This window comes from Periophthalmus magnuspinnatus, chromosome 9, assembly GCF_009829125.3.
Source record: "Periophthalmus magnuspinnatus isolate fPerMag1 chromosome 9, fPerMag1.2.pri, whole genome shotgun sequence".
In the NCBI taxonomy this organism is placed as follows: domain Eukaryota; kingdom Metazoa; phylum Chordata; class Actinopteri; order Gobiiformes; family Gobiidae; genus Periophthalmus; species Periophthalmus magnuspinnatus.
In genome coordinates this window covers 3,767,308-3,793,019 of record NC_047134.1, presented here as the reverse complement: position 1 = coordinate 3,793,019, position 25,712 = coordinate 3,767,308, and the positions used below count along the sequence as shown (strand labels likewise).

Below are 25,712 nucleotides of genomic sequence, written 5' to 3'. Positions count from 1 at the left end.
AACTTTGGCGCCTCCCATTTTGTTTTAGACGCGGAATTGACGTAGAAAGAGGTGACCAGTGCAGCTCCTCTGGCGGCGGGAGGACAGTACTGCAGCTACGCTGAGAATTGAAAATGTGTTCAGATTAAAAGGCAAACAATTTTTAATTCAGCAAGATAGTGGCTGCATTTTCAAGAGTTTTCAGGAGTTAATTGAATAAATAAAAATAGAAATAAAAAAAATAAAAAATAATGTTTTTAATAAATATCTAGCCTGGGGTTCTTATTCTTGTTTAGCTCTGATTTATTCTAGAGCTGATCTGACCTGGCAAGTATTTTTAAACGTTTAAATCCAGATTTTATTTACACACATAAATATGATATGGGAGATACAATATTGTTTATTATTAGGATCCACTAATCTGAAAATTGGCAGTTTGAATTGGCAGCACAGTGGCTGAGTGGCAACACTCATGTCTCACAGCAAGAAGGTTTGGTTCAATCCCCGGGTCGCCCAGGCCTTTCTGTGTGGAGTTTTGCATGTTTCTCCCCGTGTCTGGATGGGTTTCCTCCAGGTACTCCGGTTTCCCCCATCAACCAAAACATGGATGCCCTTCGAGACAACTGTTGTTGTGATTTTGGGCGTTACAAAAATAAAATAAATTGAATTGAATTGAATTTCATTCTTGACATAAACATCATTGGTAGATCAGCTCCCACAGATGAATACTGTCGCCGTGCCAACGAGTGTATAGTCCTATATATGTGACCATGACCATTTAGTAGAAGTAGTGGTAGTACTAGTAGCAGTAGTAGCAGTAGTAGTAGTAATAGTAGTAGCAATTGAGGTATTAGTAGTAGCAACAGTAGTAAGTAGTAATAGTAGTAGCAGTAGTAGTAGTAGTAGTAGTAGTAGCAGTAGCAGCAGCAGTAGTAGTAATAGTAGTAGTAGTAGTAGTAGTAGTAGTTAGTAGTAGTAGTAGCAGTAGTAGTACTATTAGACGTAATAGTAGCAGTAGCAGCAGCAGTAGTAGTAGTAGTAGTAGTATTAGTAGTAATAGTAGCAGTAGCAGCAGCAGTAGTAGTAGTAGCAGCAGTACTAGTAGTATTAGTAGTAATAGTAGTAGTAGTAGCAGTAGTAGTAGCATTAGTAGTATGTTATTTCCAGATGCACTGTATTTTCTTAAAGCTCATAGTACTCAGACAAAAGCAGGACTAAAGTCTTTGCGTGTCCTCACTCTGGTAGTTGTGTGTAGTTTCATCTTGATTGTGTGATTGTGAGCTCCCTCTGCTGCTGATATGAAAAGTGCAGTGTGAGCCTTATCTCTGCTGACTGTGTGCTACAGAGGAGCAACAACAGGCCTGATACAGAGCGCGCATTACAACAGCTCTGATGGCTCCGCGATCCAGCTCCGAGACAAATGCTCTGGCCACTATCAGATCTGCAGCTAAATATGTGTCAGCGCCTCTGAGTTTGCACCAAAGTTTCACCAGATCAACGCTGTGCCGAGGAGCCGCTCTCGAGGAAAACATTTGGACTTTTATCATGTGTGTAAACATTTATAACAACAGAACACACAACAGTTTAAATAATGCTCTTATGGTTGTTTGCTAATGTTGTGCTAACACTCAGAGAAACACTGAACCTTTTGTCAGTTATTTGTTTTATGTGGAAAGCACCAGTAATTACAGACATATCAAAGGTGCTGTGATGGAGGACCTGCTTGTCTCTAATGTTGATGTTGGAGCTTTGAATGTCCCACAGTATGGCATTAAACTTGTCTATCTTGCTTTACTCAGTTGATAGTGTTTTTATTGTCAAAATGCTTGGTCTGGTGATGAACACGTTTTCTTTTTTTTTTTTGGTCAAACTGTGGAACATACCAGGCTGAGACCCTCCACCAGAAAAGTTACCTATTGCAACTTTAAAGTATAACCAATTCTATCAGAAATGTTATAGTTAAATAGTTTTCAAATATCCACATCCATATTTATCCAAATATCAAACTTGGCCAATGTTTTTCTTCTAATCCAAGGACTGATACTTGTTCAGTGCACATATCTGAGCACCTGTGTGTGTGTGTGTGTGTGATGCTAACTGGAGGCACTACTCTGTCTGAAGCAATGTTAATCAAGTTAGACTTTAATCTGATCTTTGTTTCAACACAATCTGACCATAAATAACTGACTTAGCTGAAGTACAACATGTGAGCTGATTTGTGGTGTTAAGCAAGTCCCTCCTATATGACATTATAGTCACAAGGTAGCTAGCATTAGCATTAGCCAACAGTTCCTCAGTTAGTCACTCTCACCTTTTTGTGTAAAATCAAAAATGTGAAAATATGCTCTTTAAATACATTTTATATTTTTTCTTGACTTTTCAGAATTTTGATGTGTACATTGTGTCACCACGGTAACTAATGAACTTTCAGCCATAGACACACATGCAGAACACCTCCAGCATAAATATAGGTCCATTCATATGACTGGAGTTTGCTCATATGTGCAGTCAGCAGAACATCTCAGATCCACAAGGGTCTGGTGTAAGGGTTCATGTTTTTGGAGGTCGGTCAGAAAAGCCCAGGATTTGAGCTAAGGTCTCCACAGACACCTCAGAGGGCAGGAAACTCTCTGGGGAAAAACAAAAAGCAAAGAATCAGCGTGAAGATCAAGACCGAATTTATACCAGGGTCAGTGAGAATGCTAATGCTAACAGCACTGTGTTATTTCTGTAGCTGTGGGTAACACCATGGAAACGGGTAAACAAAGGAGCGGCAGGTAGGACCTTAAAAGGGAGGCTTCAACTAAAACTGAAATAACTAAAGTCTTACTGGAGCTTCTGGGGGAGTCCTGGTCTTTGTTCAGGTCCAGGAGAGAGGAAAAGCTCTGGAGAACCTCGTCCTCTGTCATGGCCTCTCCTGGAACACAACATGCTTTAGACACACAGTTTAAGTTCTATCAGTACTTCAGCGTACACAATCAGAATGACAAAATCCCCAATGAAAATAAAATGCACTTCCGTTATCGCACCCTCACGATATATTTACTTATCTTTATATGGTTTTACAACAGTGAGTTTTAAACAGAAGGATTGTACTGAAACTTTTACAGCACTGAGTTCAGCAGTTTGATCGATGTCCTGTGTCTCTCAGTGGCTGTGTTTGCTGATGTGTGCCTTGTGTCTCCATGGTAACTGCTGAACATTCCACCATAGAGATAAATGCGGAATACCCTCAGCGTGATCTCAGTGCAAGGTATCAATTAGTTTCCCTCACCACAGACCCGGCCCCTAAACCCAGGACTAAACCCCAAGTGGACCCCGGTCTCCTGCAGTACCTTGGCTCTGTATCATCTGTAGCAAAGCGCTCCTCTCCATGTTCTCCTGATCTCCTCTGAGGAGGTTGAAGGCCTCCTGCAGCTCCTCCTTCACCAGTCCAAACGCAGGTCTGTGGTTCACATACAACTTTATGAAGTCCTCCAGGCACAGCTCCATCACGTACTGTCCCGTCTCTGCGTATCTGCTGAACTTCACCTCATTCTGAAGGTCCTCAATCTGAGAACAAGACCAGGGCTGAACCAGGACTGAACCAAGGACTAGACCAGGACTGAACCAGGACAGAACCAAGACTGATCGAGGACTAGACCAGGCCTGATCCAGGAATAGACCAGAACTTAACCAGGACTGAACCAGGACTGAACCAGGACTGAACCAGTACTGATCCAGAACTAGACCAGGACTGAACCAGGACAGAACCAGGACTAGGCCAGGACTGAACCAGGACTGATCCAGGACTAGACCAGGCCTGATCCAGGAATAGACCAGAACTGAACCAGGACTGAAACAGGACTGATCCAGGACTAGACCAGGACTGAACCAGGACAGAACCAGGACTGATCTAGGACTAGACCAGGACTGAACCAGGACTGAACCAAGACTAGGCCAGGACTGAACCAGGACTGATCCAGAACTGATCAAGGACTAGACCAGGACTGATCCAGGACTAGACCAGGACTGATCCAGAACTAGACCAGGACTGAACCAGGACAGAACCAAGACTGATCCAGGACTAGACCAGGACTAGACCAGGACTGAACCAGGACAGAACCAGGACTGATCTAGGACTAGACCAGGACTGAACCAGGACTGAACCAAGACTGATCCAGGACTAGACCAGGACTGAACCAGGACAAAACCAGGACAGAACCAGGACTAGGCCAGGACTGAACCAGGACTGATCCAGGACTAGACCAGGCCTGATCCAGGAATAGACCAGAACTGAACCAGGACTGAACCAGGACTGGTCCAGGACTAGGCCAGGACTGAACCAGAACTGATCCAGGACTAGGCGAGGACTGAACCAGGACTGATCCAGAACTGATCCAGGACTGAACCAGGACTAAACCAGGACTGAACCAGAACTAAACCAGGTCTGAACCAGGACTGATCCAGAACTGATCCAGGACTGAACCAGGATTAAGCCAGGACTGAACTAGGGACTGAACCAGGGACTGAACTAGGGACTGAACCGGGGACTGAACTAGGGACTGAACCGGGGACTGAACTAGGGACTGAACCAGAGACTGAACCTCTCTCTGGACTAAATGAGGATCTGAAACCTGTGTGTACCTCCTGCTCTGTGGGGAAGAAGCCGATGGCCCTCATCATGGTGGAGACGTGGTTCAGAGGGATGGTGGTGGAGACGTGTCTCCTGTGTTCTGTGTCTATGCCCTGGTGTCGCAGCTGGAGGTAATAGAACAGGTCCTCCACCTCCTGAGCATCACAAACACCACATGTGTTAGAATGGTTCAGGCTCCAGACCGAGGGGGAGCTGAGTCTATCTGTAAACTTTAGTCTCAGTCGGTGAGACTTTAGTGCATTTCTCTACAGTAAATTAAGTGTTTGAAAAGTGAAGAGGTTCTGACCTTGTAGAAGGTTCCGTCTCGTCCTCCGTCCAACATGGAGTAGAACGGCTCCATCCCTGAGCCTCCCAGAGCAGCAGCCGCATCAAGAGCTCTGCACCACAGTAAAAGGCAGATTTCACACATAAATAGACCTGGACTAAACACACTTTCATTATAGATGGTTATAAAGCACACATTTTTTAAAACATTCACCAAAGTTGTGCAAGGGGCTTGTCTCTCCACAGAGCTGACTTGTAACTTTTCTGATAAAACACTCGCCACCTGCTTGTCTCCATTCCACAGGAGGCGATCAAATTCTCCATGGAATATGTTCCAGAGTGTTGTTATAATTTTCTGTCTTCATGGAGACATACAGCTAATATTCCTTGGTGCTGCAGTACATTTTCCAGTGTGTACTTTATAGGCCCATGTTCACAGAAATGACCTGAGTTTAAGTCCAAGTTTTGAACAAACATAAACGTACAAATAAAAAATGACCAGAGGAACTACAGCTAAACTATCACGATTACGAATATTTCTGAAATACAGTGGGCATGGAAAATATTTAGACTCCCTTAAATTTTTCACTCTTTGCAGCAATATGCTAAAATCATTTAAGTTCATTTTTTTCCTCATTAATGTACACAACACCCCATATTGACAGAGAAACATAAAATTGTTGAAATTTTTGCAGAATTATTAAAAAAAGAAAAAGTGAAATATTATAATTATAATAATTATAATATTGTATTCTTTATTTTAGCTGTGTGCTTAGGATCATTGTCTTGATTGAAGGTCAACCTTCGGCCCAGTCTGAGGTCCTGAGTCTGAGGTTTTCGTCCAGGATACCCCTGTACTTGGTCGCATTCATCTTTCCTTTGATTGCAACCAGTTGTCCTGTCCTTGCAGCTGAAAAACATCTCCACAGTATGATGCTGCCACCACCATGCTTCACTGTTGTATTGGACAGGTGATGAGCAGTGCCTGGTTTTCTCCACACTGCTTAGAATTAAGGCCAAAAAGTTCCATCTTGGTCTCATTAGACCAGAGACTCTTATTGCTCACCATCTTGGAGTCCTTCAGGTGTTTTTTTTTTTTGTTTTGTTTTTTTAGCAAACTCCATGTGGGCTTTCATGTCTTGCACTGAGGAGAGGCTTCCGTCAGGCCACTCTGCTATAAAGCCCTGATTGGTGGAGAACTTTCTCCCATCTCCCGACTGCATCTCTGGAGCTCAGCCACAGTGATCTTTGGGTTCTTCTTTACCTCTCTCACTAAGGCTCTTCTCCTCCAATTGCTCAGCATGGCCGGACGGCCAGCTCAAGGAAAGGTTCTGGTCGTCCCAAACATCTTCCATTTAAGGATTATGGAGGCCACTGTGCTCTTAGGAACCTTAAGTGCAGCAGACATTTTTTTTTGTGACCCTGACAAGATCTCTGCCTTGCCACAATTTTGTCTGAGCTCTTCAGGCAGTTCCTTTGACCTCATGATTCTCATTTGCTCTGACCTGCACTGTGAGCTGTAAGGTCTTATATAGACAGGTGTGTGGCCTTCCTAATCAAGTCCAGTCAGTTGGACTCCACTGAAGGTGTAGAACCATCTCAAGAATGATCAGAAGCACCCGAGTTAAATATATGAGGGTCACAGCAAAGGGTCTGAATACTTAAGGCCATGTGATATTTCAGTTTTTCTTTTTTAATAAATCTGCAAAAATTCAACAATTTCATGTTTCTCTGTCAATATGGGGTGTTGTGTGCACATTAATGAGAAAAAAATGAACTTAAACGATTTTAGCAAATAATATAATAATATGTAATATAACAAAGAGTGAAACATTTAAGTGGTTTGAATACCTTCCATAGCCACTGTATGTCTGAAATACTTTTACTTAAGTATTTCAGCTTCTGCATCTGAATAGGACATACAGGTCTACACCAGGTCTACACCAGGTCTACACCAGGTCTACACCAGGTCTACACCAGGTCTATACCAGGTGCACACCAGGTCTACACCAGATCTTACATCAGGTCTACACCAGATCTTACATCAGGTCTACACCAGGTCTTACACCATGTCTTACATCAAGTCTACACCAGGTCTACACCAGGTCTTACATCAGGTCTACACCAGGTCTACACCAGATCTTACATCAGGTCTACGCCAGGTCTACACCAGATCTTACACCAGATCTTACATCAGGTCTACACCAGGTCTACACCAGGTTGACACCAGGTCCATACCAGGTCTACACCAGATCCACACTAGGTCTACATCAGGTCCATACCAGGTCTACACCAGATCTGACACCAGATCTTACATCAGGTCTACACCAGGTCTTACACCAGGTCTTACATCAGGTCTACCCCAGATCAACACCAGGTCTTTACCAGGTCAATACCAGGTTTACACCAGATCTTACATCAGGTCTACACCAGATCTTACATCAGGTCTACACCAGGTCTTACACCATGTCTTACATCAAGTCTACACCAGGTCTACACCAGGTCTTACATCAGGTCTACACCAGGTCTACACCAGATCTTACACCAGATCTTACATCAGGTCTACGCCAGGTCTACACCAGATCTTACACCAGATCTTACATCAGGTCTACACCAGGTCTACACCAGGTCGACACCAGGTCCATACCAGGTCTACACCAGATCCACACTAGGTCTACATCAGGTCCATACCAGGTCTACACCAGATCTTACACCAGATCTTACATCAGGTCTACACCAGGTCTTACACCAGGTCTTACATCAGGTCTACACCAGATCAACACCAGGTCTTTACCAGGTCAATGCCAGGTTTACACAAGGTCTACACCAGATCTTACACCAGATCTTACATCAGGTCTACACCAGATCTTACACCAGATCTTACATCAGGTCTACACCAGGTCTTATACCAGGTCTTACATCAGGTCTACACCAGGTCTACACAGATCTTACACCAGATCTTACATCAGGTCTACACCAGGTCTACACCAGGTCTTACATCGGGTCTACACCAGATCTACACCAGGTCTTTACCAGGTCAATACCAGGTTTACACAAGGTCTACACCAGGTCTATACCAGGTTTACACAAGGTCTACACCAGGTCTGACCAGGTCTATACCAGGTCTACACAAGGTCTACACCAGGTCTGACCAGGTCTACACAAGGTCTACACCAGCTCTAACCCACCTCCCCTGTATATGGTCTATGATACCAGACTTACTCGGTGGAGACGCTCCAGCTCCTGGCTGTGAAGTCGGCTCCTCCTGAGGTCACAACATGGGTGCCATCGAAGGAAGCGCTCAGAGTCTGGACCCCAGACGGGTGACAGACCAGAGCCTGGGACTTAAATGGGTTTCCATCGGCAGGGAGCACCTGTAGACCCACCTGACACACATACAAAATGGGGATAGACAGGTGACTAGACCGGGACTAGACCAGGACCAAGGCTAGACCAGAGGCTAGACCAGGACTGGACCAGAACTTGACCAGAATTGAACCAGGACTGAACAAATGCTGTACCATGTAACCCATGCATTAGCAGCATTAGTAGAACAAGTAGTAGTAAGGGTTGTAGTAGCAGTAGTAGTATCAGTGGTAGTAGTAGTAGTAGTAGTATCAGTAGTAATAGTTGTAGTAGTTAGTATTAACAGCAGTAGCAGTAGTACCATGGTCTGTGTGATGAAGGCCATATAGTAGTTCCTGCTCTGATCCTCTTGGGTCTTTTGCAGAACCAGAACTCTCTGCAGAGGAGAGCCGTAGACTGGGCCATGGACCACCCTCCTGTAAAACACATCAACCATCAACCAGGACCAGAGCCAGGTCTGAACTGGGACCAAGACTGAACCAGGGCCAGGACTGAACCAGTCATGTCATCTACATTCCTTGGGGGTGTGATGCTAACTGTAGGCTCTGCTCTTTCTGAAGCTCTGTTAAGAAATCTGATCTTTGTTTTAACACAATCTGACTGTAAAGAACTGACTTACCTGAGCGACAACAGGTGAGCTGATTTGTGCTGTTAAACAAGTCCCTCTCAGACAACATTACAGTCACAAGCTAGCTAGCATTAGCATTAGCCAAAAGTTTATCAGTTGGTCACTCTCACCTGCACATGTGCGTGGTGCTGTTGATGAGTCGGAGCTTGTATTGGTCAGAACAAATCAGGAGGAACTGTTCTGTGCTCAGAGGAGGGTACCAGGTCATCCCCAGAGGCACCGCCCTCTGCTCCACCCGCTGACAGGAGAGGACAGGGAGGCCACTGTGGAGCTCAAGGTCATACTCCACCTACAGACAGAACAAGAACACAACGTTTAAGGACACAACATTTAAGGTGGGCATGACAGGTTTGGATGATTCTTATTTTGCTGAATAAAACTTGCTGTAAATATAAATGAACGTTTTACACAAATCAAGGAGCAGTTTGTGAAGAAAAAAAGCATTAACATTAACAAAATTTACAGGAAGTAGAGTTCTATTTAGACAGTCCCACATGGATGACATCAAACTGATGACATCACATTGACGATGTCACACTGATAACATCACACTCATGACGTCACACTGGGAGAATTCTGTCCAAAACTTCAGTACAATTTACAAAAGAAACATTTTTCTGACACTTTAAACATGATTCCAACAAAATAAAAGTGTTTTCTTATATTTTTATTTGTCACATAATAATCTCTGTGACATTACAGTGTTTTCAGGTAACAGGTTGTTTTTTTTTCAACAGTTTAACAGTTTTTGAATTTCCCAGTGTGATGTCATGATTTGCAACCAGGAAGTAAAATTTCAAACCCTCATACAGAGGGTAGAATCTCACCAGTCTGCGGTCCAGTCCCAAGGAGAGCAGGCGGGGCAGTGTGGAGTCCAACTGAAGCCCAAACAGGAGGCTCTGGATCGGGCTGTAGTGAGATCGGTGACGCCCTAAAATCTCCCACGGAGCTCCAGCAGAGACACGCCGCAACACAGAGACTGCAAAGCCACTGTCCTAAAACAAGACCAGGAGTGAACCAGGACTGAACCAGGATTAAACCAGGACAGAACAAGGACTAAACCTGGACTAAACCAGGACTAAAACAGGACTAAACCAGGACTGAACCAGAACTGAATCAGGACTAAACATGTTTACATTTCAATTTATCATAATCCTTGTTGGATGGTGAGACTTACAGCAGCAGCGAGGTACAGAGAGTCGTCAGAGAAACTGAGCAGGTTTATGGAGTCTTTACTGAGATGAAACTCCTGCTCTGGGTTAGTCCTCAGAGAGCTGGAGTCCAGAAGATCCACAGAGCCAGAGGAGAAGCCCACAGCCAAGAGCTTACCTGAGGAACATCAAACACAGTCACACATCTGTCCTGTTTGTATTTAAAGAGGGGGAATTCTGCAAAATTTACTTTTTGGAACTTTCTACCATGTTCCCTCATCAAAAACATGTCAGATGAGGTTTGAGATGTCATCCATGCACTGAGTAATCTAGTGATCACTCTCCTTAAGGATAGCAGTATGAGCATGTACAAGGCTCCACCCACAAGCCTTCATCACCCATGCTCCCACACAGCAAGATACAAAACAATATACTACAACTTCACAAACCAGATGCAATGTGCAGTAAATTCATTAGCGGGAAATTATAAAACATGTTAATACGTTGTTTAAGGTGGAAATAGCATTTTCAAAACGATAAAATGAAACATGGTGATATAAATATGTTATGTGTTAGCAGTTAATACACCATAGAAGTAAAATACCTCCTCTTTAATAGTCCTTAGAAATAAAACCCCCCCTTTTTAATACCCCAAAGAAGTAAAATACCCCCTCTTTAATACCCCATAGAAGTAAAATACCCCCTCTTTAACTAAGAATGTTCCATTGTTCCTGTTTTTTATGAGCTGTTGAAGACACCTGGTCTGACCTGAGGGGTCGTAGGTGACACAGGTGAGACCTTCCTCTTGTTTGAACTCCCTCTGGGTCACTGTGCGTCGGCTGCACATGTCTCTGAGTTTAAGCATGCCGCCGCTGCTCCCCGTCACCAGGAGGGGAAGTGAGGGGTGACAGCATAGGGCGTGGATGGGCTCTGGCTCCTCCTGTAGGACACTCTGTGCCTCTGCGCTCTCTGAGTTCACATGAAGCACAGAGGAGCCAGTGCTCGACACAATGAAGTTCCTGTAAAAGGGTGAGTTTAGATGTTTCAAATACAGCTCCAAGATCCTGCCTCATTTGGATACATCTGTGAAGGTATTAAGTGTTTCTCTCTCTCCACCCTCTCTTAATTTCCTCCCGCTCTCTGTCTCTCCTTACTCCTTCCCTCCTGTCTCCCCATCTCTAACCTTATGAGCACCTGTTTCTTGTACACTCTTTCTCTCCTCTGTCACTCCATCCATTCTCTCTTACCTTATGAGCACTTGTTTCTTGTACACTCTCTCTCTCTCCCCTCCCTCCCTTCCTTTTACCTTATGAGCACTTGTTTCTTGTACACTTTCTCTCTCCCTCCGCCCACCCTTCCTCCCCCTCCCTCTCTTACCTTATGAGCACTTGTTTCTTGTACACTCTCTCCTCCCCCCCTTCTGTCTTACCTTATGAGCACTTGTTTCTTGTACACTTTCTCTCTTTCCTCCCTCCCTCCCTCCTCTCCCTCCCTCCCTCTCTCACCTTATGAGCAGTTGTTTCTTGTACACTCTCTCCTCCCTCCCTCTCTTACCTTATGAGCACTTGTTTCTTGTACACTCTCTCCTCCCTCCCGCTCTCCCTCCCTTACCTTTTCTTGTACACTCTTTCCCTCCCTCCCTCCCTCCCTCCCTCTCTCACCTTATGAGCACTTGTTTTTTGTACACTCTCTCCTCTTTCCCTCTCTCCCTCCCTCCTCTCTGTCTTACCTTATGAGCACTTGTTTCTTGTAGGTGGGACAGTGGACGAGGTACCCGGCTGTGGACTCTGAGGAGAGGGAGATGGATGAGATCGGATCCTGGACCAGGTCTGAGTAAAAGGCCAAGAGCAGGAAATTCTGACTGAAGAACTTCACCACCCCCTCTGCGTCTCCAGTCACCAAACAACTAAGGAGCACAGGTGAGAGGAACAGGTGAGGACCACAAGTGAGAAGAACGGGTGAGGAGAACAGGTAAGGACCACGGGTGAAATGCACAGGTGAGAAGAACAAGGGAGAAAAACTGCTGAGGACCACAGATGAGAAGAAAAGGTGAGAAGAACAGGTGAGGATGACAGGTGAGAAGAAAAGGTGAGAAGAACAGGTGTGAAGACAAGGTAAGAAGAACATGTGAAATGAGGACTAAACCAAGACTAAACCAGGACTAATCCAGGACTAACCCTTGGCGTCTCCAGTCACCATACAGCTGAGAACCATAGGTGAGAAGAACAGGTGAGAAAACATGTAAAAAGAACAGGTGAGAAGAACTAAACAAGGGCGCCTCCTGCAGGTGTGTTATGTTGTTACCTGTCTGTGACACTCATGGCGGTGAAGGGAGCTTGCTGCAGGTGTATGGCGGTCACATTAGTCAGTCCTTTGGTTGTGGTCATGCCTTTGCTGAGGTCCCACACCACCACACTGCCCCCTGCTGTCGCTGTGAGCACCTGCGGCTCTCTCCAGTGAAATGCAGTCTGCACCAGAGCCCCATCTGCTGCACATATGCTGTAACAAGAGGTGGGGAAGCGCAGGTCCACAGCTCCACCCTGAAGAGAGTGAGGGAGAGGAGAGAGAGGAGGAAGAGAGGTGGGAGGGAGAGAGAGGAGAGACAGAAAGGAGAGTGAAGAGGAAGAGACAGGGGAGAGAGAAAGGGGAGGGAGAGAGGAGAAAGAAGAGGATGAAACAGGGGAAGGAGAGAGAGGACAGAGAGAGAAAAGAAAGAGGTGGAAGAGTGGGGGGAGGGAGAGAGAGTGGGGAGAGAGAGAAGAGGGGGGGTGGAAGGGGGGGGGGTGGAAGAGAGGGGGAGAGAGAGGGGGAGAGAGAAGGAGAAAGAGTGTTCCCTCCTACTGTTTATGATATTTAACCCTGTTATAACCGTGTGTGATCACAGTAGTGAGCAAAAATCCCAGAACCACATGGGAGGACCTAGAGAATAACCTGCAGAGAGCTGGGACCAAAGTAACAAAGGCTACCATCAGTAACACACTATGCTGCCAGGGACTCAAATTCTGCAGTGCCAGACGTGTCCCCCTGCTTAAGCCAGTACATGTCCAGGCCCGTCTGAAGTTAGAGGCATTTGGATGATCCAGAAGAGGACTGGAAGAATGTCATATGGTCATATGGTAGAACTTTTTGGTAAAAACTCAACTTGTCGTGTTGAAATACTAAGTTGCATCCAAGGAACACAATACCTACTGTGAAGTATGAGGGTGGAAACATCATGCTTTGGGGCAGTTTTTCTGCAAAAGGACCAGGACGAAATTCTTTCCTTTATACGATCCGTATAAAGGAAAGAATGAATGGGCCATGTATCGTGAGATTTTTTTTTTGAGAAAACCTCCATCCATCAGCAAAGGCATTGAAGATGAAACGTGGCTGGGTCTTTCAGCATAACAATGATCCCAAACGCACCACCACGTAAGAAGCATTTCAAGGTCCTGGAGTGGCCTAGCCAATCCGGGAGCTTGAAATGAGGTCACCACCAGATCTCAACCCCATAGAAAATCTTTGGAGGGAGTTGAAAGTCCATGTTGCCCAGCGACAGCCCCAAAACATCACTGCTCTAGTGGAGATTTGCATGGAGGAATGGGCCAAACTACCAGCAATGGTGTGTGAAAACATTGTGGAGACTTACAGAAAACATTCAATGCCAACAAAGGGACTATAAGAAAGTATTGAGATTAACTTTTGTTATTAACCAAATACTTATTTTGCACCATAATTTGCAAATAAATTCTTTAAATTCTGTATTCTTTCTCCCATTCTGTCTCTCATATTTGAAGTGTAGCTATGATGAAAATTACAGGCCTCTCTCATCTTTTTAAGTGTGAGAACTTGCACAATTGGTGGCTGACTAAATACTTTTTTGCCCTACTGTATAACCATGTTCCCTCCTGGTGTTTATGATATTTAACCCTGTTATAATTACATTGTCTACCTGTATTTAGAGAGATTGCTGCATGTTTGAGTAAGTGAGTCATAAAATGTCTATTTACAAGTACTCCCTGTCCCCGCCCACTGCCCTGTACCTGCTCTACTTACTGTTATTCTACATTTTTATTCAAAAAAATTCACACTCCAGGTCAGAGTTAGACAAGGTGACGTAGCCATTTTCTAACAGTAAAAACATCAGGACTTTTATCTATTTTTAAGCATTTTTAGAACAAAATTGCTGTTTACAATGAACAAAATGTAAATAATGAGCTACACTTGTTAAAATAAAGGGAAAACATAATATGTTTACAATATGTTCTTTAGTTGAGGGTCGAATCCAAATGATCAGAAATGAAATGAGAACTAACCTTCCTCAGCCTTAGGGCACAGTACGACAGAGAGTTTTGGTCCTGAGACACAGAGTGAACCACAGTTATAATCATTATTATATCATAATGTTATTCAAATGATCTCACAGCCCTACTCATGATGACATCATAATAGTAACTCACCAGTGTGTAGAGCAGCACATGAGTCTGGCTGCAGCTCAGAAATTCAGAGCCGCTGGACTTAAACAGGATGTGCCTCTGAAATGCACATGGACCATAACAACATGATTAAACTAATGACGATTTGAGCTGATTTAAATGATGAAAGCGGCACCTGGAGGCCGTGGTTTGGGTTGAGCTCGGAGCAGCACAGGGGGGTCTGTATGTCACCGGTCCAGTCCCACACGCACACATGTTGCTGTAATGTGGAAAACAGTCAGACAACACTTGTATAAATGTATTTACTTACACAATACCACTACTAAAATTTATTTTAACATAGTACATGGTCAGGGGAGTGTATTCTGAACACTAAAAATACATTCACATTTAAGTTTCATTATATTAGTGTAAAAATCATGACATTGGATTGAAAATAGCTTTGTATTTGTTTCACTGTATGTTATTATTTATTTATTAATAATTTGAGAAGAAAACATTTCAAATACACCACAGGAGCGATATTTGTGTTTACTCACTGATCCTGTGCTGTCTGAGGCCTAAACTGTGTGCTCCAGTACCATAGTGTGTCTTTTTGAACAAGCACCTGGTTTGCATCATCTTAAACCTCACCTGTGTGTCTCCTGCCCCCAGCGTGACCAGGTACTTAGCGTCTCTGGAGAACGCCATGTCTGTGAGGCCATGTTTGGGGTGACAGTGGAACAGCGTGCACACCGGGATCCTGGAGGAGGAGGCAGATCGTTGTAATGTTGCTGGGTTAAATAGAGTTATGCAGGAGGCTGATGACATTGTACCCGGAGTAGGAGTCCCACACGATGGCCATGGGGGAGGGGTCAGCGGTGGCGATCCAGCGTCTGTCGTCACTCACACACACAGAGCTCAGGTTCTGACTGTGACCCTGAAATCAAACTCTACCTTTACAATGGCACGAAAACAAAATCAACTTTTAGATTAAAGTAAATGATGAGCTAATGATTTCTGACATGAGAACTGGAATAAGTTAGTTAGGTTAAGCTTCACTTTAATGCCCTTATGGAATGTGTGTGTGCATTTGACCCATCCTTCAGTGTCTCTCGGAAACAGGAGTGCTCGAAGGAATCCTACCCAGACACAGGAAGAGTATGCAAACTCCACACAGAAATGCCCGGGATGAAGCACTGAAGTGGGGAGTTCTAGTATCTATAATGTGTCATGTAAGTTTATTATTTGTAAATCTTTCTTTCTTTATTTATTTGTCAGGGACCATACATACATACAAATTCATTAATCACACAAAAGAAAAGATAATTTGCACCAGATTTAGCTACTGGTACTTTCCAGTGCAGTCCCTGGGCAGGTGAACACACATAAAAAATACACATTTCATTACAATTACATTATAAGTGTATCAGTTCATCATTGACATTAGCAGTAAAATACAATACAATGTCCCCATGTCCAATACATGATGTTTCCTACAGTACATACCCATATTAAAAATCATTCTGTGCAGGTTTTTTACAGTGAAACAGGACATTACAAATTAACTACACTGACGCTGACACATTTGATTATCTAAAATGTACTTTTTCAAATTTCTAGTAAAATGATTCAGATCTCCAAACATTTTCAGACTGTCTGGAGCTGTTTTTCTGTCTGATGGTTTGAAAAGAAAAGGCTGCCAGAGCAAAGGCCGAGAATCTGTGCAGTTTAGGTTCAGAGAGGAGCAACCGGATCGGGGAGTTTGTTCGGAACAAAGTTTAATCCCTTTTTTTGTGGAGATGGAGATTAAAAATTTTGAATCAGTTTCTTAGATTTGAATACAAAATTCAGTTGTAACTGAACATTTTGTATTTACTTAGGATATAAGTGGTCATTATGAAGGGTGTTTTATCAAGTGCCTATATCATACTGTATGATTATAGATGGATCTAGAATCAAATGTCATCGTTTAGGCCTAACACTATTTAAGCTTAACTGAAAAAATATTGTTGATCAGCATATGCTGAAAGATAAGTCGATACAGTAATGTAGTAACATAAGAAACAAACCCGAGAATTCCTCACCTGCAGGATGTGCTGGGAGTTGGACGTGTGGTTGTAGATGACCCCCACGTTGGCTGCAGCATACAACACTACCTGCTGGTCGTGGTCCTGTAGAGCGAGGACGGGGAGGGAGGGGGTCCGCCCATACACCCATTCTAGAGTCTGACCAGGACAAGAGAGGAGTTAAAGGGGGAGTGTTCGGCACAGGAGCTTTCAGAGTTTTTAAACATGTTAGAGTTGTTTCTTCTCTTTTACCCTCAGATTTCTCTACTATAGCTTTAAATATGCGCTGATGTCAGAAGAGTCATGGAAACAGGTGACGACAGATGAGTAAATACATAGTCTAATTGTATAACTGTATATGTCCAACCAGCCAGCTAGTTTTTCAATATTGGCACCAATAGATCAGTATTAGATCAGTGCATCACAAACTAATACAACATCAATGATTTACACATTTATTTACACCTGATATTGAGGCAGAGGGTTTAAAAATGTAAAAAAAAAATATACAATGTAAAAGTATTTCCTCCAACAACTTTTTGTTCAGTTGACAGATTTTCTTGTATATTACTCAAGTAAGAGTACTCTTACTTCTATGAAAATATTATTCAAGTAAGAGTACTGTTACATCTGTAAAAAATATTACTCAAGTAAGAGTACTGTTACTTCAATAAAATATTACTCAAGTAAGAGTACTGTTACTTCAATAAAATATTACTCAAGTAAGAGTACTGTTACTTCAAACATATATTACTCAAGTAAGAGTACTGTTAATTCAATAAAAATATTACTCAGGTAAGAGTACTGTTACTTCAGTAAAATATTACTCAAGTAAGAGTACTGTTAATTCAAACATATATTACTCAAGTAAAAGTACTGTTACTTCAATAAAAATATTACTCAAGTAAGAGTACTGTTACTTCAATAAAATATTACTCAAGTAAGAGTACTGTTACTTCAGTAAAATATTACTCAAGTAAGAGTACTGTTACTTCAGTAAAATATTACTCAAATAAGAGTACTGTTACTTTAATAAAATATTACTCAAGTAAGTGTACTGTTACTTCAAACATATATTACTCAAGTAAGAGTACTGTTACTTCAGTAAAATATTACTCAAGTAAGAGTACTGTTAATTCAAAAATATATTGCTCAAGTAAAAGTACTGTTACTTCAATAAAAATATTACTCAAGTAAGAGTACTGTTACTTCAATAAAATATTACTCAAGTAAGAGTACTGTTACTTCAGTAAAATATTACTCAAGTAAGAGTACTGTTACTTTAATAAAATATTACTCAAGTAAGTGTACTGTTACTTCAAACATATATTACTCAAATAAGAGTACTGTTACTTCAGTAAAATATTACTCAAATAAGAGTACTGTTACTTCAAACATATATTACTAAAGTAAAAGTACTGTTACTTCAGTAAAATATTACTCAAGTAAGAGTACTGTTACTTTAATAAAATATTACTCAGGTAAGAGTACTGTTACTTCAAACATATATTACTCAAGTAAAAGTACTGTTACTTTAATAAAATATTACTCAAATAAGAGTTTTTTTACTTATTTATTTCAGGGACAGTGTATATTTATCAATATTTCTGTAAATATTCCAGAATTATCCAAAGCCTATTTTTCATCCGTAGTCCCTTGACAGCAGATACTGTCCACCAGTACTGTTACTTCAAACATATATTACTCAAGTAAAAGTACTGTTACTTCAAACATATATTACTCAAATAAAGTACTGTTATTTCAATTAAATATTACTCAAGTAAGAGTACTGTTATTGCAATTAAATATTACTCAAGTAAGAGTACTGTTACTTCAAACATATATTACTCAAATAAGAGTACTGTTACTTCAATAAAATATTACTCAAGTAAGTGTACTGTTACTTCAAACATATATTACTCAAGTAAAAGTACTGTTACTTCAGTAAAATATTACTCAAGTAAGAATACTGTTACTTCAAACATATATTACTCAAGTAAAAGTACTGTTACTTCAATAAAATATTACTCAAATAAGAGTTTTTTTTACTTATTTATTTCAGGGACAGTGCATACTCAAATAAGAGTTTTTATTTATTTATGAATCAATATTTCTGTAAATATGCCAGAATTAGCCAAAGGCTATTTTTCATCCGTAGTCCCTTGACAGCAGATACTGTCAACCAGTACTGTTACTTCAAACATATATTACTCAAGTACAAGTATGCTGCTAGAAAAGTGCAGTTTCTCTAAAAAGTTACTCAAGTAAACGTAATTCTCTGACTCTCTGTCCAGTGCGCATGCGCTTCAAATAAATAAATATTATAAAAATAATAAAATGTAACAAGTTTAAACTCACCAGAGCGTGCGTGTTGGAGGGGCTGGGGTCACTGTTTTTAGAGAAAAGAGTGTTTTTGGTCGCGGAGTAAACTTCAGACTGTCCGGACATTTTTAGCATGGAGCGTTTTAGCATGGAGCTCTTTTGCTTAACCTCCGGGGCATGTGCCGTCTCTGTTTAGCCAAATTTCACCTTGTCTCTCGTTCTGTCGTCGTTTTTTATCTGGAACCTCATTTGTTGTACGTCACTCTCGAAAATCTTTACATTAAATTAGTTCCTCGCTGTTGTTGCGCTGAATTTGCCAGAGAAATTAGCTACAAGGTGCGTTAGCTGTTAGCCTATAGCCGGGAGTTTGTTGCTGCCTGGCAACGGTTGCTTAGAGACGCCAGACCCGTCGAATAAAAGGTAAGGACTTCTTTACAAAACAACACATCTAAATACGGCTAAGAGCATAAATACGAACATTTTATAACAATGAGCAGAAATAAACACTATTCATGTAACTTTTTAAATAAAACAATAAAACAGCAAACGTGACTAACGTTAATGTATTGTACAATAAGTGACCAAAGTTTTACTTTTTAACAATGAAATGACTCATGAAATAATTACCATGTGGTTAAAATAGATAGATGCAATCATTTGAAGCATGAGTCTGGATCTAAAACAACTCGAGCAGACCAGGACTGAACCAAGACTCAACCAGGGACTAAACCAGGGACTGAACCAGGAGTAAACTGGGACTGAACCAGGACTGAAACAGGATTAAACCAGGACCAAACCAGGACTGAATCAGGATTAAACCAGGACTAGATCAGGACTGAACCAGGACTAAACCGGGACTGAACCAGGACTAAACCAGAACTGAACCAGGACTAAACCAGGACTAAAATTGGACTGAACCAGGACTGAATTAGGACTGAACCAGGACTAAACCAGAACTGAACCGGGACTAAACCGAGACTAAACTGGGACTAAACCGAGACTAAACCGGGGCTGAACCCGGACTGAACCATGACTAAACTGGGACTAAACTGATACTAAATCAGGACTGAACCAGGACTAAACTAGGACTAAACCAGGACTGAACCAGGGCTAAACAGGGACTGAGGACTCAGTCCCTGTTTAGTCCCTCAGGACTGAACCGGGTTTAAACCAGCACTAGACCAGGATCAAACCAGGACTACACCAGGACCAAACCAGGACAGAACCAGGACTGAACCAGGACGGAACCAGGACGAAACCAGGACAGAACCAGGATGGAACCAGGACGGAACCAGGACGGAACCAGGATTAAACCAGGATTAAACTGCAGGACCAGCCAATTTTGTAACTTTGATTTGGTAACATGATTTCTTTCAGTATCGACAGTTGGGGTTCCGTTCTTCTCTCTCACTGACAGTACTTACTGATCTGAGTGTCTGTGTTTCTTGCACCTCTCGTTCAAACTGACCTCAGATTTTAAAACTGGATGCCAGGTCCAGACCTTTATATGGCCTTTGTAGCACTTTGGGCAGGTGTGGTTGTTAAATTTGACTTTAAAAACATTATAACATGATTTAAAGCTCATAAGGGTCAAGTTTGTGTAATATAGGTTCTTTAAATAAAACATACAGTTTAAAACAGTCCTAGTGGATCAATATAGATCTCTATATTGATATGGTTTAATAACCACCTGTCTGTGATCTGTGGGTTGTCACTAGATTCCTCATTTCCAGTCACAGAATGTTCCGGTGCCACACCTTTTCAGTGAAGATAGGTGACCAGGAAACTGCGGCAAAAACTCTGATGGATGTGAGAGTGGCTCTGAATGCGGGACCATCGTTAACGTGATAAGGACATATGTGAGAGAGTCAGGTGAACTCAGTTCACTCAAACATGTGTGAATGGAACAAAACACAACTCCAGATATGTTTTTGAGGAAGGAACAACTAGGGATGGGACAATAAACAATAATATTTTTTATCGTAATAAAAAGGGTAAATGGTAATCATTCGTGGGATATTTTAGATAATCATGATAATGGCCAACAAAGATAATTGCTATTATATCACCTGAATGTGCATAAAAAACAGCTTATCCACAGGGGAGTAAACAGGGTAGGAGAAAGGGATCTGTTGTCTTAAGAGCCCAGAATTGGACCCTCTTACTATTAATTTGTATAAGAGGGAGGCCCAGGTGAGGCTTATTGCACCGTGCCCCCAAATTTCAGTTGACCGCCCTGCTCATCGTAGTTGTTTTCACTGATAACAAAGTACAATACTATAACAGCTGTTTAAACATGGAACATATTCATAATTGAAGTTATAATTATTCATATCCATAACAACTTTAAATATCATCATTAATGTCGTTAATGGAAATGATTTTGGCCATGATAATCATCACACAAAATTTCAATATCGTCCCATGTCACGACATTACAACATGGCTTAAAGCTTGCAAGAGTCACTTTTGTGTAATATAGGACCTTTAAATCTTGTCTCTACCCAAGCTAGCATTAGCCAACAGTTTTTCAGTTAGTCACACTGATGTTTCTGTTGAAACTCAAACTCCTAAAAAGGACCGTGACCTCGGATTGATCACAGGCTCCTGAAAATGTGCTCTTTAAATACATTTTGTAGTAGTAGTTGTAGTTCTTGAGTTTTCAGATGATCTTAAAACTTTTTGACAGTGTTTGCTAATGTGTGCATTGTTTCACCATGGTAATATCGTGATGTTACTGCAAAGGATCAATTATGTCGTCTTGTCTGTCTCTCTTTCGGCTTAATCTTGAGGTTCTTAAGTATTTTCTTATTTTCACAGTAAACATACATATATATTTTTGCCCTAATAATTGCATTAACCCCATTATAATAACAAACCAACGGTCTAGTTTTGTACAAAGGTCCTTTATTGATTGCCGTCCATATGAATTAAGGCATATACAGTAGAAAAAGCAGTGAGGGGCCCGATTGAGGTGACCATAGACTTACACAGGGCCATGTCTTTGTAAACACAATGAGAACATTTTATACTCCCAATATTCAAGTTTAACACATGACTTCACTCAACGATGCAGCGTGACAGGAGCAGACAGGAGCAGGGGCTGACAGCAGCAGGAGCAGACAGGAGCGGAAAGGTGCGGGCGGGAGTAGACTGGCTCGGGGTCATAGTTCCATCTGATCTGGAGGGCAGGTGAGTCTGCAGCTAAACGTTCATACACAGAAGTGTTAACCTGGTTTGTGGTGAATATCTGTGGAATCACTGGGCCTATCCACATGAAACAAAAACTGGCACAAAGTTCAAAGTCTTCACAGTTTACACCATTGTTATTAAGTACTGAGTTTAGTTTCTCATATTGTACAGTAGTAAAATAAAACAAACTTAATATTTGCCTGTAACACTGCTGTCTGTCAGTGCATTTAGACACAGGCAGAACATGCAAATTCAGGCCCAGCACGAGAGCTCCTGGTGTGAGTGTAACTGTAAATGAAGTCCCCTGCTCTCGTCGCTGCTCCTGCTCACCTGTCACTCACCTGTCGCTCACCTGTCACTCACCTGATGATCACCTACCACTCACCTGCCGCTCCGCTCACCTGTCACTCACCTACCACTCACCTGTCACTCACCTACCACTCACCTGCCGCTCCGCTCACCTGCCGCTCACCTGTCACTCACCTGCTGCTCACTTGTCGCTCACCCGCCACTCACCTGCTGCTCACCTGTCACTCACCTGCCGCTCACCTGTCACTCACCTGCCGCTCACCTGCTGCTCACCTGTCGCTCACCTGCTGCTCACCTGCCACTCACCTGCTGCTCACCTGCCGCCTGCCTGTCGCCCACCTGCCGCTCACCTGTCACTCACCTGCCGCTCACCTGTCGCCTACCTGCCGCTCACTTGCCACTCTGCTCACCTGTCGCTCACCTGTCACTCACCTGCCGCTCACCTGTCGCTCACCTGTCACTTACCTGATGCTCACCTGCTGCTCACCTGTCGTCCACCTGCCGCTCACTTGCCACTCACCTGTCACTTACCTGATGCTCACCTGCTGCTCACCTGTCGTCCACCTGCCGCTCACTTGCCACTCACCTGTCGCTTACCTGATGCTCCTCTCCCCTGCCGCTAACCTGCCGCTCCTCTCACCTGCCGCTCCTCTCACCTGCCGCTCACCTGCTGCTCACCTGTCACTCACCTGTCACTCACCTGTCACTCACCTGCCACTCACCTGCCGCTCACTTGCCACTCTGCTCAGCTGCTGCTCACCTGTCTCTCACCTGTCGCTCACCTGTCACTCACCTGATGCTCACCTACCGCTCACCTGCTGCTCACCTGTCACTCATCTGTCGCTCACCTGCTGCTCCGCTCACCTGCCATTCACCTGTCACTCACCTGTCGCTTACCTGCTGCTCCTCTCACCTGCCGCTCTCCTGCTGCTCACCTGCCGCTCACCCGCCGCTCCTCTCACCTGTCACTCACCTTTCACTCACCTGCCGCTCACCTGCTGCTGCTCTCACCTGCCGCTCCTCTCACCTGCCGCTCACCTGCTGTTCCTCTGTCGCTCACCTGCCGCTCACCTGCCGCTCACCTGCCGCTCCTCTGTCGCTCACCTGCCGCTCACCTGCCGCTCACCTGCCGCTCACCTGCCGCTCACCTGCCGCTCACCTGTCGCTCACCTGTCACTCACCTGCCGCTCACCTGTTGCTCCGGTGACAGCAAGTGCTGTGATGTGAGGCCATGTTCTGTACACATATTTACACAGATCAGCAGCCACAGACTAAACCACCACAGCTCAGGCAAAAGAGGCCTGAAAGCACCAGCAGGGGGCAGCACTGAGGAGCACCAGGGGCTGTAGGATCATTATATTATTTTTGTTTTTTTGGGACAAAAACATAACATTTAAACATATTTTCTGTAATAATCCATCAGTAACTTATGCATTTAAAACAAAGCTGCCGCAGTTTTAGTGATGGGTGAGTCCATGATTATTTCTACGGTGCAATGAGATTTTGAAATACAGTTTTTAAGTTAATTCATGGTGCCTGGATATTTACAAATCAATAAAAAAAATGTCCAAATTTTTTTTTTCTGACATTCTGAGTGAATATTATTATGTAATTATAATAGTATTAATATAAGTTTACAGTTCCCGTGATAAGAAGTTTTGAAATGCAGTATATTGCTGTATAAAAATATGATAATGAATAATAGACCTGTTATGAAAACATGAGCTGCAATAAATGAATGGTGGAATGAAATACTAGGACTTATTATCAGCCAGTGAAAAAGTCAACCCTGTGCAGCACAAATCTGATGTACAAATAAAGAAATCACAATGTTTGGTTGTTTTTATTTTATTGTTTGGTTGTTTTTCATTTTATTCTGATAAATTTTTGCAACCCTGTTTTAAAATACAGATTAATTTGATAAAGAGATGTCCCCAAAAAAAGAACTGAAGTTGAATGGTGTATGCCCAAGTGGGGCCCATGGGCCAAGTTTGGTCTTATGTGGCCCTCCAGGGGGCTCTGAGATTTGTAAGAAATATGTGTTTTGATAAAATTTTGCACTGAAAAGACTTTTTGGATTCTGTTACTCCAAGTCTGTCTCCTAAAACAGTTGAAGATTTAATATTAAATATCTTTGCCCTCGGTGCTGCGTATGTTTTCACTTTGGCTCAATGAGGAAAAAGGCTTGGGCACCACTGCCATAAAGTACAGGTGAAACAGACTCTGTGTTATTTAAATATGATTACGTGAGGCCTGTGCTGTCTCCCCCTGCTGGTGCGTCCCTGTAAAGCCACTGTCTGTTCATGAGAGGTACATTCACTACAATAATGTGCCACAGAAGCAGCTTTGTACAGTTTGGTCTGGGACAGGTCCATTTTCAGATCTGAGTTTAGTCCTGTCAGATCTGTGCACAAGGTCCTCCTGTAGTCTGGTAAGGATCCTCTTGTAGTCTGGTTTAGACCCCGCTGTAGTCTGGTTTAGATCCTCCTGCAGTCTGCTTGGGATCCTCATATAGTCTGGTTAAGATCCTCCTGTAGTCTGGTTTATACCCTCCTGTAGTCTGGTTTAGATCCTCCTGCAGTCTGCTTAGGATCCTCCTGTCGTCTGGTTAGGATCCTCATGTAGTCTGGTTTAGACCCTCCTGTAGTCTGTTTAGGATCCTCTTGTAGTCTGGTTTGGATAGTTTGCGTTCATGTTCTAGAATTTGCTGATGTTATAATCTCAGATGCAGGGGCGGGGCCTATATAACTCTATATAAATCTGTATCACTCTATATAACACTATGCAACTCTATATAGCTCGGTATAACACTATGGGAGATCCTCTGTTTTAAATAACTCTCCAACTTGTGCTCCTCAAATGTCAAACCTTCTCATTATTAGTTTGTAATCAGATTCACAAACTCGTCATATTAATGTTCTGTCTTAAAGTCCTTTGATGACCTAGGCTTGAATAATGGCTCCACTTTATGGGGATTAGTGGAAAAAAGTCACATGACTTTTATTTATTTAAACGGACAGAGAAAAAGCTGAACTTTGTGCCAGTTTTTGTTTCATGTGGATAGGCCCAGTGATTACACAGATATTAACCATGAACCAGGTCATCTGCATCTGACAGTAACACAGAGAACCTCCCCTGAGGATCTGACCTCTGACCTGTCGCTGTAAGAGATAGAGGGATTCTGCTTTGTGTTGATGTCACGTGATCATGCTGTATTGTTTTTACAGAAGGAGCTGAGGGTTGAGTGGTTGTTGTTGAGGTTGTCGTGGAGATGGGGTCTGGTTTGGTTATAAACAAAATGAGACTTCAGCTGGAGTAAAATCTGAACCATAGACTGTTTAAAGAAGTGGACTAAGTCAGTGTAACGTCACCCATGTTCGGTTCCAAATGAAGCTCATTGAG

The 25,712-nt window shown here is 42.7% G+C and overlaps 1 protein-coding gene across 1 annotated transcript; it reads right to left on the bottom strand.

The window, feature by feature from the left end:
• Positions 1 to 2,518: 2,518 nt before the first annotated feature.
• Positions 2,519 to 18,935, bottom strand: cfap251 (cilia and flagella associated protein 251). The gene is made up of 20 exons (XM_033972059.2): positions 18,846 to 18,935; positions 16,506 to 16,646; positions 15,255 to 15,358; positions 15,073 to 15,181; positions 14,615 to 14,698; positions 14,464 to 14,538; positions 14,320 to 14,361; positions 12,329 to 12,564; positions 11,754 to 11,930; positions 10,793 to 11,043; positions 10,051 to 10,202; positions 9,701 to 9,868; positions 8,984 to 9,162; positions 8,547 to 8,661; positions 8,102 to 8,265; positions 4,902 to 4,992; positions 4,606 to 4,749; positions 3,315 to 3,531; positions 2,810 to 2,896; positions 2,519 to 2,609 (listed from the first exon to the last, which is right to left on the bottom strand). Exons 1-20 carry the CDS (start codon positions 18,933 to 18,935, stop codon positions 2,530 to 2,532), a joined length of 2,706 nt encoding a protein of 901 aa, XP_033827950.2. The 3' UTR covers positions 2,519 to 2,529.
• Between the last annotated feature and the right edge of the window lie 6,777 nt (positions 18,936 to 25,712).